The following is an 18601-nucleotide window of genomic DNA, read 5'->3' as shown; positions in this document are numbered from 1 at the left end:
CTGGAAGCAATTAAAAGCTGGATTGTGGCATGGTGTGGGCAGGTGAGTTTCTCATTGCTCAGCTCTCTTAACTGTCTGCCTCAAGCACCTGAATCCAAAATCTTCAACCACCAAGGCTGCCACTACAGGCAGAGAGGGGACGAGTCTCAGTGGGACAGGAGGGACATCCCAGATCACAGAATGGTTTGGGTTGGAGGGAACCTTAAAGCCCATCCAGTTCCAGCCCCCTGCCATGGGCAGGGATACCTCCCACCAGCCCAGGCTGCCCAAATCCCATCCAACTTGGCCTTGAACACTTCCAGGGAAGGGGCACCCACAGCTTCTCTGGGCAGCCTGTTCCTATGCCTGGAACCGGATAGGAGCTGAAGCAGCCCCCTCACTGCCGACAGCATTGCAGGGCAGCATGAGCTAAGCCTTGGCAAAGGCTTCCACTGGCACCTGCAAAAACAATCTGCACCACAGGCTGCCAGCAGGATGGGAAGAGATGGAGCAGCAGCATAAGAGCAGTGCAGCAAGTGAGGGGGAGAGGGGAAATGCGCTGCACCCAGGGGTTATGTTACACTGAAAATAAATGTGGAAGGGAACAAAAAGTCCCAGAAGGTCTCTCTGGCAAGGATGAAGCACAAAATTGTTTTGGTCTTGCCAGAGCAAACAGATTTGATGGAGAGATACTCACTTGGCCTGCACTTGTACCACACGAGGAGGTATTTGCCGGTTCCAGGGCACGGATCTGCGCCAAACAGCCGGCTATTGACAAGGAACTGGCAGCTCCGTCTGTCCTGGCACTCGTCCAGCATCTTCTGCAGCAGGGGATGCACACAGATGCGCACAAGAGACAGAAAAACGAAAGCACTTCAGTATCTCCCAAAAGGATCATCAAATGCAGACAAGCCGGAGAAGGGCATGGCAATCCCTGCCTCCTTAACTGGCTCCAGCAATAATTGTATTACCCAGCTTAACGTGACGGGTACTAAAGGAACCAAGCAATAAAAGAGAGGAGTAAAGCTTGCACTATTTTAATGACTGTCATTTCTTTTCCTTTAATGCATGCAAAAGGAGCCGGTCACAGAGATTTTGAAACATTCGCATGCAATTTAATTGTAGTATAAGGCAGTACCAGCAGCATGTCCCAGGAAAAGCCTGACAATTAAAAACAGAGGCCCAAGCTCTGCCCACACCGCTCTGCTTTAGATTCCTCTAGAGAATCACAGTTTCAACCACAGGTTTCAAAGGAGCTCTCTTCTTGGTTATATGAAAGTTCTGGCAATAGCTGGTATTCCAATAATTAGTCGTTGTGGTGGGAATGCTGTTACATAGCCAACTGAGTCGGTTTTTAATAAGGCTCGCTCCTCTTCCCCATGCCTTTTGCTTTCCTTTTAGCTCAACTCAGCAAGGGTCTGTGAGTCGGAGGGTCCTCCCACCACCGGTATTTTGGGCCCTGGTCCTGTTTTTTCACACTGCTTTTCCTCTGGCTCTCGCTTCCCACTTGCCCATTCATAACACTCATAAAAACTCTGTCTCAGAATCCACAGGGGCAAGACATTCTGTCTCCTGCTAGAAAATAGCTTCATTAAGAAAGATTAATGATTTTTTTTAACCCTATGATCCTCCAGAGCAGAAGTGTGGGGAGGGAATATTGTTAAGTGGGGCAGTAATTAAGTTTTAAATTCAGCTGGATGACTTAGGTATACTCCTGTAGAGCCCCTACAGCGCTAAAATTACCATAATGTTTGCCTGACACACATGAACCTGTCAGAGCATTTTGAGACCACAGAGCGAGGTAATCCAGCAGCCTCACTAAGTCCCTGCAATACAGAGCAGTGAATTCCAGTCCCAAAACAATTAATTCTTCACTTGCAAGGAGTTGCTGGAAAATCCTCCCTCAGAAACTCCCTCAGAAACCTCCCTATTTCGCTTTCTTGTACCCACCACAGTATTTGGACTTTCCCACAATCTCATCCCTGTGCCATTTACATAAAGGCCACTGCATGCCACCCGAATTTCTATCTTCCTCGGTGACTCTCTATCCATTTTTGAGTTCTCCCTGGACATAATTATATTATCTTTAGCATTATAACTCTGAATGTCACCCTCTGAACAACAGCTGCTCCGGTTTCAAGTGCAATTTTAAGTTGCCCTATTCCACGGTTCCTTGCAACTTCCTAAAGCTTTCATCTTTGGGACTGACAAATGCAAGAATTTGTGCCTGCCTCAGGTCTGACCTTTATTTTAAAGTTGAAACCAAGATGATTCAGGCCTTTTCTAGAGAGCAGAGAACATGTGCTGTTGTTTTCCACTCGCAAATTTAATAAAATGCAAGCATCTCGTTCCAAAATACAGGGCTTAGAATGGAAAAGCTGAAAAGTGAACAGTGTAGGAGATGCCTGAGAGCATTAGCCGTAGCCTGACCACCATGTTAGAATGCATAAAACCAGCATATTCCTTCCTCTAGGCTCATAGGATTGACTGCTCACTCAGCATATGAAATTTAATTTAATGCAAAAGCCAATGAGTTGCAAAAGAATTCAAATAAGACCTCTACGCAGACACCTCTTTTTATGTCACAAGGCAAGGAACAATTGGAGCAACTCTCGAGTGCTTCATATAGGGTGAGAAATCCTCTCCAAATCACTGGGGACCCAGAAGGATTTGTTTGTACCACACAGCCACGACCACATTTACACCTAGGCACTGCTATGAATATGTAGCAAAAAGAAGGAAGGAACACCCTGAATGTTTTCTTTCCCACAGGGAAGCGTTCTCTCCTTAAAGGCAGCAGACTCAGGTTTTTGGTCAGCAAACCTCTTCATGCTGTGTGGCTGGGATTTTCAAAAGACTTCAACATTATGTAGTAGGTGTCACTAAAACCGGTGGGAAAACCACCCCGGATTTCAGCAGAGACTGAGGTGAACAAGAAGCCTCTTTGCAAATTTTGTCTCCAATGCCTAAGCAGCATTTGTTCCTCTTTAATCAGAAAGAGAGAGAGAAGGGGGAAGGGAAGGGAAGGGAAGGGAAGGGAAGGGAAGGGAAGGGAAGGGAAGGGAAGGGAAGGGAAGGGAAGGGAAGGGAAGGGAAGGGAAGGGAAGGGAAGGGAAGGGAAGGGAAGGGAAGGGAAGGGAAGGGAAGGGAAGGGAAGGGAAGGGAAGGGAAGGGAAGGGAAGGGAAGGGAAGGGAAGGGAAGGGAAGGGAAGGGAAGGGAAGGGAAGGGAAGGGAAGGGAAGGGAAGGGAAGGGAAGGGAAGGGAAGGGAAGGGAAGGGAAGGGAAGGGAAGGGAAGGGAAGGGAAGGGAAGGGTCAAAAAACAAGTTACACCAGCCCTAACATTAACCTAAAAACTGGTGTATACAATTTTCACCTATCCTGGCATACACAGAAAACTTCTTCCCCATTGCTTTTGTCAGTCTTCTGAAACACCGTGCAACACTGTGACCCTGCAGAACATGTGTGACAAGATGAGACTCACACTAGCTTACAAACCAAGACTTTTAGCTTTCTGGTCCTACTCGCAGAATCACACTTCCAGGCAAGATCAGAGCTTTGGCAGATACCAGATGTCGTTTCTGAATTATTTGCAGCTGATCAGCCAGGCTGACACCAGGAAGGCTGTGGGTTTTCTTAGCAGTGAATGTCCTGAGCTCACATGGGTGTGATGAATGGCTGGAAAAATGTTGGCAATTTATCCTTTTCTCACTGTCAGTTGTAAAGATGGGAAAACACAACCACAAAAACAACTAAATAAAAAGAGGTCCATGAGCAAACTGATCTTGCATAGAAGAAGTTATAGACACACAAAATTGTCCCTAACTGGTATATACAATCATCTGTTTGGGTCAATGTCATCTGGTAGACACCCAAGTAACACAAAATAAAGTCACATTGGATATTATGTTATAAAAATCACTCCAACGGGAGAAGGTGGAGGAGGAATTCCTGTCTGGCATGAGAGAGGAGGGAAGACACATTAATTGCATTGTGCCATTTTATAATTACATTTCAGTGGTAAATCAAGCCTGAGGGCTGACAGCCAGTGCTCAGGAGGGAAGCTGTGGCTGTTTAAACCCATTCCATCCTATGGCTCATGACTGAGCTAAGAATCTGCAAGATTTAGAGGAGATAAGAGAGAAAGAAATGTGAATTCAAGTAAAACAAACACTAATCTAACCCCTGTGATTTATGCCCTGGATTAATCTCACTGCAGTGACCCGGGTCTTAAAGCAAGGGCAGCCTCAAGCTCAAAACCACGTCTTCCTAGTGGGCATTGCAGATGAAACACATTTCTCATGCTCATACTGTTGTGCTCATTAGCTAAGTAATTTCTTGTGCTTATTAGATAACAACCCTTTAAATCTGGGACTGGATGGGAACTCTGCAACAAGGCTGTCCTCAGCCATTCCCAAGGGTGCATTCATTTTTATTCTGTCTCTTCAAATCACTCAAGAAGTGCTTCCCCTACACACTTAAAATAAACCACAACTGAGCTTAACACCCAAGGCAATTAAGCTTATCTCAGTTCTTAGTGCCTTGTAGTAGTTCATAGATTTAACACACATAGGGTGAAACTTTGGACCCATAGCAGCCAACAGTGAAACTCAATGGGAGCTGGGATTTTGCCAGAGGGCTGCTCTCTGTACAGCCTCCATCATCAAAGGAACATAAGGATGACTTCAGGGCATGTCAGTCAGGCATGAAATTACACAGAGGAACCCTACTAAATGATTGCCCAAATTGTATGTTGCTGAGCAGAGTAATTCAGGGAGCAAGCTGCATGAGTGGATCAGAGCTGTGTGCAGTCAAATGAAGATGGGCAGAGATTTGTGTGAAGAATACCACACAAGGAGATACCAGTAATCATATATATATATGATTAAGCATTTATAGGTCACATTTAGTGCAGGTATTACTATTATGGTGGAGCTAGACCAACACTTATGTTGGTGCGTCTCTGTGAGTTTTGCAAAAAGAAGAAGTAAATACAACAAATAAAGTAGCATTAGTTCTCCCTACAAAGCCACACAGCATGATGTGTTTGTGATTGCTTTATATCTCATTTTATTTGAATTTTGATACAGTTCTATATAACCCTGCATGTTGATATTACCTTAAAACATGCTACAAACTTAGCACTTTTAAGTTGCAAACTTATTTACAGGGCCTTCTAATTATCTGCAGATTGCACATTCATCTCTATTCGTGTGTGTGAATTATTGAAGTCCAGAGAGCAAGAGGATTTTTGAAGGATCAGGAACAGGGAAGAAAGAGTACGTGAGGAAGCGAAATTCATGATATACGGGTTATATACCTATGGTTTTATCAAGCAATTTCCCAGCCTGCTCTACCGGAAAGTAATTCAGTAATTCAAATTACCACGTTCAATCTCTGGACCAAATGAAGAAAAGAACAAAGGCCCTGAATCTTGACCACTGACCTATGGGTGGTTTTAGTGCTCTGCTAGCTATCTCTTATCACTCTCCCATGGACCTTCCAGCACTTACATGGGAGTCAGCAGAAGGGAACTATGCCCACACATTTGGTGACTTACTCTAACACACCAGACTGTGAAATAAAGCTGAAAATTGGGCACACATTCTGTAACACCAGCTCTGCTATGGCAGTAGTAAACACCAACAAGGGCAGTAGGACAGACAGCAGTAGGATTGGGATGGCAAAAGGCAACCTCAAGATTCACCAGATTTTCTCTGGTAGAGCCTTGAATGAGCCCAGAGATAGCAACTCACAAGGAGCAGGACTATGCCTAGCAGATAGAAGGACCTGATAAAAGCTGCATTACAAATATCACCTAATTAACCACTACCTACATTTCCTAACAGTGGGAAACTTAATCTGTATGTAGGGTCAACTTCAAAGGGAGAGGAGGCCTAAGCTAAAGGAATCCAAAAGGATGCATAACCAAAAGTCATGGGACTTAAAAAAGTGAAAGCTTAAAACAGAGTGGAGAAAAATCATTGAGAGCAAACTATTACACTGTCAAGCAGGGTCTTAGCAGCAATGATGGAAGCTCCGTGACTTGGAAAGTTTAAATTTAGAGTAAACAAAGCATTAGGAGGCTTACACCCCAGGGAGCAGTCCTGCCTCATCAGGGAGACAGGCTGCATTGGCCACCTCTGCCTCCAGTGCCCCTCCCTCTGCGGCACATAATCACGCTGCTCTGACAAGCTATTTCAGTCAAGCCAAAGATTTCAAAGATACAGCAATTTAGAGATTATCTATGACCTCTGCATCAAGCTTGTCTTCTATTTGCAAATAATTAGCTGGGGGGATGCTTGCCAGACAGTTGTATTTCAGCCAGTGTAAGCTTCATGAATGAAGCTTCACTCATTCTGTGATTTTTAAGAGCAACTTTGGCACCACATTAAGTTCTTCTGGACCCTAAACTCACTGCTCATGAGCCTCTGCAAAACAACCAGCATAGTCTGATTTAGTTGCCCAAACTGCTCTTCAATTGTGGTATTTCTAAAACTGAAACTTTATTTTTTCAGATTGTCTATAAGTCCTGGAGATCTTCTAATGTGCAGTATGAGGAGGAACCCTGGGTTTTCTTCCCAGCGGTACTGATGGCCATGTGGTCTGGTGTAAATTATTCTTCTATTCTGTTACATTTCCCCCTCTTTCCCCTTGACCATTGTCATCTTATAGATTCAGAGACATGGGGAAGGACCCTTTCTCTGAGTCTATGTAGTGCTGCTACAGCAGGACCCTGATTACTGTTAAGGACTCTTAGGGCTGGTACATCCGTGGGACTGTACTGTGTCCTGGGGCAGGGCATGACCAGCAACACCATTGTTGCCTTCCAAAAAAGCCAGAGCACTTAAATCATTTTCCTCCGCTTTGTATTTTAATTTCCCATGCTGTTAAGCCAGAATACTATGGGAAAATAAAACCCTCTTCAGTAACTCACACACCTTCCAGCTCCATCACTTTGTGACCAACAACAGGCCCATGTTTTGAAAATCATGCAGCTACTGGAAAGTTTATCTCATCTTTTCATCACCAGAGAGGTCAGCTCCCCTTTGATTTCTATAACAGAAACGTCCCTATTCTTTAAAAAAGAAGGGGTAAGAAGGGCTTGGGGACTTGTGGTTAGCATGCAAGGAATCTGCTCCCTTTTGTAGGGCTGCCTCACAGGCTGCTAGAGTGACAGTGGGAGATGGTGGCAGCAAAGGTGTCGTGTGTCTGGCTTAAAGCACAAAAGGAAATACCACATCAGCAGCACTAGTGATTCTTGTCACCAGCAGCTGGTTGTCCTGGAGAGTGTTGAAAGAGACCCAGGCCACAGGCTATGCCTAAACTCCCTCCCCGACCCACTTAATCTTTATAACAAGATGCAGGGCTCGGCTCCAGAGCACCTTCTAAGCACAGCCCTCTTGGAGACACAAGTTGCATGGTAAAACATTTCCTGCTGATTCCAGGACATGAAGGCAGTGAAGGCAGAAGCTAACTTTCAATGTCTCTGATAAATATCTGGAAGCTAAAACAACAGAAAAATGCATCTCCAGGGCTTTTTATTTTCCTTCTCAATAAGCTTTGTTCCAGGGCTTTCTCTTTTCCTTCTACATAAGCTTTGGTTGTACTTTTATGATAATTTACCAAAATGAAAATCTTGCAGATAATCTGCTGCAACGTGTAATCTAGTTTTCTGGTAATAAGCAATAATTTTAAGCCAATCATTAAACATTCTCCCTGAGTTGTGTATTGCTGAAACCCAGGATACACAAGTCCAGGAATGAGAAGCTGTGGAAAGCTTTATAAACAAGGCACTCCCAACCTCCTCCTCTTCAGGTGAGCAGCTTCAAATATAGCTTCAAACATACCTGTGCCCCGTGTATGTTTGCAGGCACAAGTTGTGTTTAGGTATCTTACCAAACAGATTCACTTATCAGTAGACACTTATCAGCAGACGATGCAGAATGCAGAGCAGTAACACTCCTCTTTCTTCTCTGTGCCAACTTTTATGTGTTTGTCTGAATAAACATAACTGCCGCTGTATCTGTTTATTAGCTTCCAGATTTACGCAAAAGGCAAGGTCTCATAGGATCCTCATAGAATTAATCTATGGGCCAGATGCCCCCACAGAAGCAAAGTGCAAATACGTGTGGTAGTGTGACAGATGAGAAAACCACAGATCTCCAAATCTCCTTGGAATAAAAGCTCTCTCCAGATGTTCCCCAGCTGTGCAGCAATGTAATGTAGCTCCTTCTCTATACTCTCACACACCAAAAAATCAGACATTTCATGGATTAAAAACGGGCTTGCCCATTTCTACCTGTGTGACATGGGATTACGGAGCAGGAGAAAACTCCACTGTGAAAGCCCAATGCACTGATCTGCCAAAAACCTTCAAGCTCTCTGATTAGGTTGCATGCTCAGACCAATTGCACCTGCACAATTGCTCAAAAGGGATCAAGGCATGTGTGAGTCACAACTCATTGCAATGACACCAACACAAATAGGACCATGCCAATGCAGCTCTTTTTTCAAATCCACCAAGGCAGAGCTTCAGATGTTCCTCTTCTGTGACCCCATCCTGCCCTCCTGGCTGGGATTAGGACACTTTTCTCTTTTGCCTCCCAGCGAGGAATAACTTCAGCAGGACTCTACAGGCAAAGTACAGAAGAGAACATACCAGCCCAGACTGTAGATAACAGCATTAGAGCACAAAATTAGCTCCTAATATTAAAGGGTGTGTAGGAGTTTTCTATACTCCCATCTTTAAATTATCTCAGAGATGCTTCATTAATACAGCAGAAATCTCTCTTTTCTTCCTGCAATATATCTCATGTGACTTGTGCTAATTCTGGGTTCCCCTGTTTAACAGAGTGAAATAGGGTTAGGAGGATGTTTATAAAGCAAATAATGTCTGGCTTTCAACACAACTTTATTTTGTTGTTCTGATCTCTCCATATGTGTGACTTGATCTAAAAGCTAACAGGAGACCAACCACATTAAAACTGAAATCCCAGACTGAATGTCCAAATTCTTTGTGCATTTGAAAATCTCCCACTGAATCCAACATTATGGTGTTAGAATCACAGAAATGTGCACAGTTTGGGGTCACTGCCTTCATGTTTTGGACACACTCTCCCAAGTGGTCTGCATTTCATTTCAGATAAAAACAAGTGACTAAAGCAAGGGATCCTGGCAGCCAGCCTCCTAAGGCTGAATTAGCAGTGGTTGTCTCAGAGTAATCAACTCTTTCTTTTCTCTTTTTAACATAGAAAGTATGTCTGAACTGGACATTTAGAGGGGAGAGAGCTTCTAAATGAGAATTAACTGTTATTCACAGGTAGTGCTTGCAGGGAATAGTATTTGTAACTGTCCTTCACAATCCCCCAGGCCAATCTCGAGAGAAGCAATAAATTTATACCGTCATGGGCTCGATTAGACATCGTAATTTTATATACTTAATTTGGAAGTGTTTAGTTTAGCTGGCTTTTTAAATTAGTGCCAATCAGAACACATATACAATGGTCCTCTTTATAGCAGCCATATAAGTGAGTTTCAAAACCACAAGAATACATGCAATTTTCTTGTCTACAATTTTCTTGTCCATGTCCAATTTTCCTACATACATGCATTTCCTACCAGCTAGCTGCAGGCAGCTTGCCATTCAGCTTGTGGAGTTTTTGGCTTAACATTCAGAGAGGCATCACCCCTTCCAGGACTAGGAAAGAAGCTCTGGCATTTGGACTCATCCTACCCTGGCCAGACACTGCATACTGAGGTATCAAAGCCGGATTTGGAAGCACCAGAGAGGCACTGTGAATATTTTCCAAAGAGACTCAGGAGGTTGCCAATGGTCCCCTAACAAACTTGTGGCAGAACAGAGATTGTTCTTCTAGCAGGTATGCATCCCCCCCAAATGGGCAAATAGGCATCTCCTGGTCTTAGTCATGTAACAAACTTACCATACAAGAGATCTGTTGCAAGAATGCCTACAGGAAACACAGTTCTCACTCTGATAAATAGGGGGAGCTGTACTTACAAGCACCTTAAGAACCTATGCAAAGTTAATGGGTAACAGCTCTGAGGACATAAGAAGCTATGTAGGTAAAGGTCGCTTAAATCCCTCCTGCATATAAAACTATGGCATGAGAAGCCAAAGATTACATCTTCCTTGTTCTCTAGTTCTTCCATATGTCTTAAGTGGGTCACTCACCCACAAAGGATGAGTCTATACACACAGGTATCATTCATGCTATCAAATTGAATGTTTCAAGCAAATTTATCAGTAAATAAATAAAAGAAAGAAGGGAAGGTTGGCCTCTGCCAAAGTCTTCAATCCATGTTCTCCCACCTTAAACAACATGACTGCCTCATCTGTTGTATTAAAAGCTTTCGTTATCATATCTGGGAAGACTTCCCACTGATAAGGATGACATCTTCCCATACTACAACTCAGACATTTGATGTGCAGTGGAACTATTAAGAGGGCAGCTGCAAATCAGTCAGCTCAAGGGTTACATTACAGGCAAACTCCAACCCTGTGCAATTTCTTAAGAATTTACCACCGACATTTGGAAGCCAAAGCACTCATATCTACTTAAAAAAAATGCTGTAAACTCTTCTTAAAAAGTCCTGGATGCAAGAGGGAAAAGTGATGTGGGAAACGCTGGCCTTTAGCCAAATTATAAAAGAAATGATTCACTAGCCCTGTAGGTTCACTAATCTAGTTCTGCCGTAAATTTTTATTATGAGTTATTATTGATTCATAGCCATAAACACACAGGGTGCTTAAGAAAAGTTGAGGTCTTTGCCCAAAGATTTTCACAGTCCCAAGTCCTGCACTTGGAAAGAGTTGGGCTTTCTTTTACATCTGGGAGCAGACTCCACTCATCTCAACATCAGCCAGTTTATGTTTCTAATTTTAGTTGCTCTTATTGACAGTTGACTAACACTGGCACCTTCCAAATAATCCTTTGAATTGCTGAAGTCACATATGCTCTTGGGAGGATACATATTGCCAACAAGCCCTACACAAATGGACAGAGGTGATTAACTACAGATGCTTGGGAGATTACAAGCTTAAGTGATGTGTGATCACTTATGGTGGCCTAAGAGCCAAATGAGTCAGGAGAAGAAGTAAAGTTAAGGATTCTCACTGGGTTTCAAGTTACTAAAGTAAAAGCCTTTTGAAATAGAATCATTTCTGAACTTAAGGAAAAAAAAATCTAAATATGTTAAAAAAGCTACCCATTGGGCAGGAGAACTATAAAAAATAAATCTTTAAACACAGTCCAAACATAATTTGGTCTTGCAGTGTACTTGTTTTTCAACCTCATTTCTGAACTGTTATTGACTAGGACTGTAGGAAAATTAAGAAATGCATTAGCAACAAAATCTAATTCAGTTCTGTCTAAACTACAAAGATGAATCACCCACCAAGCTCAGTGGGATGTCATTGTTCCCGTGCTGGGTAGCACTGCTCAATGCAGAGCTATGCAGGACCAACAGAGACAGCTGCTGCCTGGCCTGGGAAAAAAAAAAATCCAAAATGAACAGACGCAATTTATCATGCAATACCTGAAGGGAAGTGCCAACTGAACAGTCAACGTCTTCCTTAATTAAAGTTGCATAGGAGTGGGGATAGCGAGAGGGACACATCTGATGACTTGGTACAATTCGGCCATAAAAAGAAGACTGGATGCTGATGGTGGTTCTGTGAGGACATCTCAGGGAGATGTATTCTCCATCACAGGCATGGTCAGTGTAATTCTTTAGTACTTGTGATATGTAACCTGCAAAAGAACATGACAAAAAACATCATTAGTGACAGTTAATTTTTAGATGATTTACAATAATGCAGTCTAACAAACACACAACTAAACCCATGAGGGATGTAGAATTTATTACTCATCTCACACATGGGAAAAGAAGATAGACAGTGACACAGAGAGAGAAAGAGAGAGGCTGGATGATTTGGCCTTCAGCCATGTTATATATCCTTAGAGGAAGAAATATTCAGATGCTCCAAACTCTTAGCCTGCTCATACTACTTATTTATATTGATACAGATATCAAGTTTACAGGAAATGCAGCTAAGCCAGACTCATCATTTAGACCACATCTAGATACTGCATGTGATTTCTGGTCCCCCAGTACAAGACAGACATCAATAAACTAGAGGGAGTTCAGCCATGGGTCACTGAGATGGTTGGGAGCTGGAGCACTAGCCCTGTAAGAAGAAGCTGGTTCAGCCTCTGAAGAAGGAAAACTAATAGCAACCTGCCAATATCTACAGGGAAGTTAGCAAGGAGATGGAGCCAAACCCTTCACAGGGGCATATGGTGGAAGAACATCAAGAACAAATCAAAACAAGAGTGTTTCAGTCTGGGTATACAGAGCAACTTTTTCACTGTCAGAACAGTCCATCAGTGGAGCAGGTTACCAGAGAGGTTACACAGTCTCCATCCTTAGAGGTTTTCAAGACTTTACTTGATAAAGCTCCGAGCAAATTGGTCTGACCTCTTGGTTGACCCTGCTTTGAGTAGGAAGTTAGACAATCAAAGTCTCTTCCAACCTCGATTTTCCTGTGATCCTATGACAATGGGCAAGAAAGTCCCAGACCTAGAGCCACTAAGGGGAACATTTGGTGTGAGCACTTACAGTTGGTTGTATGAGGGCCTGTGCCATCACAGCACACCAGTCATACCTCTGATCTCTCTTCATAATATACCGTTTTAATTTTCTGGTTACATCTTCTATTCTAGGCCTTTTGACACAAAACCTTTTCCTTCTCCCCAGCTCTGCAAAAGTCCAATAAAGTTAGAAGAAAAACCTTATGCAGAACCAAATCTCTTCTGTTTGCACAGGATGGCATTATCAACAATAATAAAGTTGTTAATGAAAATAAAGCAGGGTGAAAAAGCCTCATTAAAGTTATGATGAGCTAAAAGCTGATTACTGTCAGGTTTCCATGGCAACTGCCAAACAGCTCCTGACTTTGCCACACTCAAGCCTGAGGGGAAATCTCTGTGGTGTTGATATAAAGACATCTGTGCAGGGAACTCTGCAGCATGTCCAAGTGCAGCACCAGCTACAGTCCCCTCAACCCCAAAGGCTTTTTCCTCTCTACACTGAGTTTGGAATTCCCTTCCCACCACAGGCTACCAGCACAAGTCTACCAGCAGCAATCACACAATACCCTGTCTCTGTCTTCCTTTACCTCTTTTTTTAGAGGTAGAGTAGAGAGTAATGACAAGACCATAAAGAGAAACACATAATACTTGGACAGAGTCCTAAAATGGAACCTGACATATATCTTAGACTTGTTTTCTAAGAAAATGGCAGAAATGTGATTCTCATCTTGGTGGCCCATAACCATACAATAACTTGGGCTGGTACCTCTGCAAGTCATTTTGTCCTACCTTCTGCTCAATGCAGGGCCACTTTATACCAGGTTGCCCAGTGCCTAGTCCAGTGAAGTTCTGAATATCTCCAAGGATGGGGCTTCCACAGCCTCTCTGGGTAACCTGTGCCAACGCCTAACAGTCAAGATTAATCAGTCATAATGATTACTTATTGCCTCTGGTTCTGTCATTGTGCATTTCAGAGAAAAGTCTGGTTTCATTTCCTCTACAACCCCTTTAGATCTTGGCAAACAGTAATTAGATTCCACTCTATTTATTCTTTAGTTCTCCAAGATGAACAGACGAACTCCCTCAGTCTCTTATTGCCTATCCCATGCTCCAGTACCCTAGCCTTCTTAGCAGCAAGAGAGACTCTCTCCTGATTGTCAACGTCTTTGTTATACCGAGAGGCTGGCTTGGTATGCAGTTACCTTTCCTTGCTGTAAGGTGCACTGCTTACTCATGTTTGCCAGCATGTTCTCCAGGACTGTCATGACTATGCAGACAGGGAAGCACAATTCATGTGGTTTAAGAAAATTCATGTGGCTTCCTGAGAATCATTTCAATGTCAACTTGAGCTATCCTTGTATATGCATCTGAAGGCTATCTTTACTTCACTAAATTAAACACTCCCAGGGCCTTTTCTCTGGCCCCAAGGCTATAACCAGCAAATTCCTCTAATGTTCCAAAATAGTATAACCTCATCCAGATCTCTTATCAGGAACAGTTTTTTATTCATACTAAACACTGAAACCTTGCCTAGGAGTTGTGTGAGAGAATACTGGTCCAAGGGAATTTTAAGGTGCCTGGAGCAACTATAATAATTGTTCTTAGCAATAATCAACACACAGTAATTTAACTGAGACATTTAAGTTTTGCTTATGAAGGCTAGATTCTCTGCTTTCTCTAAATTTTAGCCTGTAGTTCTCATTTAGCAATTTTGCTGCTGCAATGCCTTAAGGTGTGTACCAAATAGCTATTTATACAAATCACATATTAATTTAAAAGTCCCTAGGGCAGCATTTGCTTATAAGAAGACTGACACAGTCCTAATAATTACACTAAGTGACAGGGCAGCATCAGATCAGGAAAAAGCACTAATTTAGTGCCATTATATCATTTGATCAAAGAAGTGCTCTGGGGATAAAATAAACTACTGGAATTCATTTCCTTTCCCAGTTGGTAGAATACAAACTCTGTGTGATGCTGTACACCTAGTCCTGGAGTCAGATCAGCTCTGCTCCCTTACAAGTGAGGCAACCATACAATTGGGCAACAGGAAAAGCAAACAAATATATATATATATATATACGTATATATATATGTGTGTGTGTATATATATACATGTATATATACATGTATATACATGTATATATAAAACTAGCTCTCACTTTTCACGTTACTCCAGTGCATTAGAACTTTTCCCCAAAGATGACCTCCCTGTTAGAAATACAGCCAAAGCGCAGGCAAGACAGCACTGGCTCCTCTGAATATTCAATTATTCTGTGAGAAGTGCTATCCTACACCATGCCTTTCATAGTACCAATTCAGGATCAGGGAAGGTTTCAACCCCTGCAATTAGTGCAGATCAATTGTTGAAACAACTCCTTCCTCTCCTTTTCCATCAGCAATCTCAAAATAACTTGAGCTCATTCAAGCTCAAGATATTGAATGGCTTGAATGCTTTGATGGTGACTGAGTAATGATAAACAAAGGACAATGCCTGAAACATCTGGCACTGACCACTATGAGAAGATATTGGATTAGAAACGGACATGATCAGGGATGACACCATGTCCTTCAAAGAGCAAAAGGAACAGGCTGTAGAGAGTTAATGCTCTGTGTTTTTCTCTTTAAATGTGCCAAATTTGCACTATATTCATTGGCAGTTCTTTTGAAAATGTTGGCATTTCTTTATCCGTCGATTCATGTTTCAGTAAACCAAAATCTAAGTTGTTTTCGGCATTCCTGCTGGGTTTTAGGTGACAGGTATCCAGTGACCAACATGTGGTACCAGGGAGGGAACTACAGGAAGGCTCTTTACTGAGTGAAGTGCATAAACATGTAGCCAAGGGCAGGTGTTTGAAGACTTCAATGGCACTTGTATACCAAAGCAAGAAGCACTTCATAAATACAAAAGGAATAGCTTACAGAGCTCTGACTCTTTCCTGGCAAGCATGCAAAAAATCTTTTTTGGTGGCTGCAAGAGCGTATTTTTGTTTAGTAACATGATACAGCAGATCACCAATCAGCCATTCACAGACCACAGAATGACAGTCGAGAAACTGAGATGAAAAAGGTATTATTGAATGATGTTATAATTCCCCATCAAGTAAATTTCCCTGCATTACTATCTGGAATAGAAGCTACAGCCTTCCAAGTGTCCACTTCAGACACAGATACAGCAGGCTTTTACTGAAAATGGCTCCTTTCTTCATCCTCAAATTCTGGGATGTGAAATCACCATTGCTGTATCTAGGACATGAAGGCAAGCAACATTTCAGCTGTATGGCCACAGTAAAATCTACTCTGTTTTTTTTTTTCATGGTTCATCTTGGGGTGAAAGTGACATTAATTCTCATGATTTTATCAGGAAATTTTCTGGTGATTCACTCATTAGCCTGTCTAGGGAGGACAGTGTTAGAGCAGGCAGCAATTTGAACTTTTCTTTAAAATATATATTTCATCCTGAAAGCATGCTAAAAACATAGAAGGCAACTAAAGCATTAGGCCAAACAAAACTTTCCAAAATGCTATACATTTTTAAAATCTGAGATAACAAAAAACAGATGTCAAAATCCTTTGGGTTTAGTACTTCTCTTTTTTTTTTTTAAGGACTGTGACGAGGACATGGAATCTTTGCTGGTAGGCTTTCATACTCCCAAAGTAAAGCAATCTGGAGGAGTCGTGCTAAACTTCTCGATTTAAAAGGCCAATGTCATTACTAAAGCAGAGATTTACACTCTGAGGACAGTGTGTTTTATATCACAAAAATGATAGATCATATTTTCCTCTGACAAGAAGGAAATGTTTCTTTCAAACACTGCTTGCAATTTGTTTTTTCTAAGACCAAAGTTTGATTCCTATCAGTCATCAGCAATTACTCTCCAGTACTCAACAAACACAGCCCTTAGCGCTGACTGTAACTCTATCTCACCCAGTAACGTCAGTTCCCAAGAACCATTTTCAGCATTGCCTCTTCAGGGAATTGTTGCTCAGTTCTCATCCAAGAGCCACTTCTAAGCCTTAATACATATATGGACTACAGAAAAACAGTTTCATACAGAATGATATAGGTACTGCAAATCTAAATATCATCCTTCACTTTCTCTTACAGAGCTACAATCCTGCCTTTCTGAAACCAAAGCAACTGATGGAGCAGTTCACAAAAGCATAGATACAAGAACTTTCCTGCAAACCAGATGTACTTATACATATATCTTAATTAACCATGGTTATTTAAAAATGGTAAGACCTCTTCTTCTGCTTCTACTAAAATAGTTTTGCTTGACAAGGTCCATAGCAACACATCATCTCACCAGTCATCAAAAGACAAACTTCACTTTCCCCAGGGAATATCTCAGTCTGTGTGTGTCACAGGAACAGACCCAACCACAATAAAATTTATTCTTTGTACACTTTTGATATGATTAAAATCTTTTAATAAATAACAAGGAAATTTAAAGGATTTTAATGACAAAATGAACTATCACACATAATTCAACCCAGAGAACTTTGTGCATCAAGGCATATCTCGGCTACAATAATGTCTTTTTAAAATACCCAATTTTGAGCATTTGTAGTTATGAATATAGAATTGTATACATATAATTAAGAAAAATCAATGACATGAACAAAGATCTTTATCCTTAGAAGTGATTTCCCATTATCTGAAACAAATGAAGTCGACACAATTAACTGTGTTCATTAACAAAATATTGCTTTGTTTGTGGTGTACACTGATTTTAGTTTCTTTTTCCTTATTATTAATATCCATATTGCTTTTTAACTACCTAATGTGATTTTCTTCTAGTTTCCTCAGCTTCCCTGTGGATCTTTTTGTGACTGAATATGAAACAGAACTTTCTTCCAGAAGCCTTAATCAGATAGCTTTCTGGAGCTCAGGCTGCCCCGACACCAGGCTTTTTTCAGATAAATATGGACTGTAGAATTTCACCTTATTCTTTATATGCAGAACACCAATACTGCTAACATCTCACTGAAACAGTGCGAAGCCAGTGGAATAGAATAACACACCACTAGGATAGGCAAACAGGGCTGAAACATGACCCCTGTCAAGGTTTGAAGCCAGAACGAGTAACTCAATGAGTGCATTTCATACCAGGCATTACTGATAATCCCGTGGTTGCAGCAGTAACAGCAACTCTCTCAAATCACAGGGAAGCCTAGTATGGACAAGTAGGGTTTGTTTTGCTTTGTTCATAATACTGGAGATTAAAACTTGCTGTTACAAACCTTCTACAGAGAGATTTGCTTTCATTTCGGCTACTTCCCCCAGCCCTTTCACCTTTTAGATACCACACAGCACAAGAAAAGCTTGAACGTCTTGTAAGCATACTTGGGAAAATATTTTCATTTGAAGTCAACACTTCCTTGCACACTATCTGATCTTCTGTATGGCAACTGCAGCTCCTAACAGTATCCGGTGTTAACTTAGAAAAACTGCTTTAAAACAAGAGTGAATTTAGAACCGCGGCTAAGTGCCAGTATTTCAAGGCTAAACAAGGTAACACTTTGTAAATGCTGAACAGTATTTCATAGGTCTCCTTGGGTTTGCATAAGGATGAGAAGGTAGAGGAAAGTAGATTGGGGAGGACGAGGGGTGACTGGAATTAAAACGTGGGTTTCAACTCCACAGGCTTGAATCTAAAACAGATACTAGTAAATATTATTCCTATTTATTCCCTTAAACTTTCTAACTGAAAACTCATATAGAATTTAATAAAGTACTACACAGCCCATTCACAGGCTCTTGGAAGAACTCCAGAGAATTTAACAAGCAACTTTTGGGGTTTAGAACTTTAAAGAATTGCTCTAAAAATTCAATGCAGAAATCTTGTTTACTATGTGAACTTCATCTTAGATTATTTTCTTTGAGTCTCCTGCAAGTCTATGGTTGTTTGAGAACTTACTTTTGTAAAAATATCTTTTTAAGCAGATATGGTTATGAAGGTTTTTTATTATTATTATTTTCTAGTCTTTTAAGTGTTGTAAAGG

The 18601-nt window shown here is 41.6% G+C and overlaps 1 protein-coding gene across 3 annotated transcripts in view; it reads right to left on the bottom strand.

Moving 5' to 3' along the window:
- Positions 1–18601, bottom strand: part of EVA1A (eva-1 homolog A, regulator of programmed cell death) — a 202943-nt gene that overhangs the window by 133730 nt on the left and 50612 nt on the right. For 2 of the 3 annotated variants that reach the window (XM_013093401.5, XM_005012924.6), the window contains exons 2-3: positions 11538–11752; positions 677–800 (exon numbers count right to left, since the gene is read on the bottom strand). In XM_013093401.5, the coding sequence (XP_012948855.1) occupies positions 677–800; positions 11538–11752 (339 nt within the window). Of the gene's footprint in view, positions 1–676; positions 801–11537; positions 11753–18601 lie in introns of those variants that run through there. The other variant, XM_072036519.1, reaches the window with a different exon arrangement.

This window comes from Anas platyrhynchos, chromosome 3 (genome assembly GCF_047663525.1).
Source record: "Anas platyrhynchos isolate ZD024472 breed Pekin duck chromosome 3, IASCAAS_PekinDuck_T2T, whole genome shotgun sequence".
Classification (NCBI taxonomy): Eukaryota; Metazoa; Chordata; class Aves; order Anseriformes; family Anatidae; genus Anas; species Anas platyrhynchos.
Note: the sequence above shows the minus strand (reverse complement) of the source record. Positions and strands in the feature narration are given on the sequence as shown.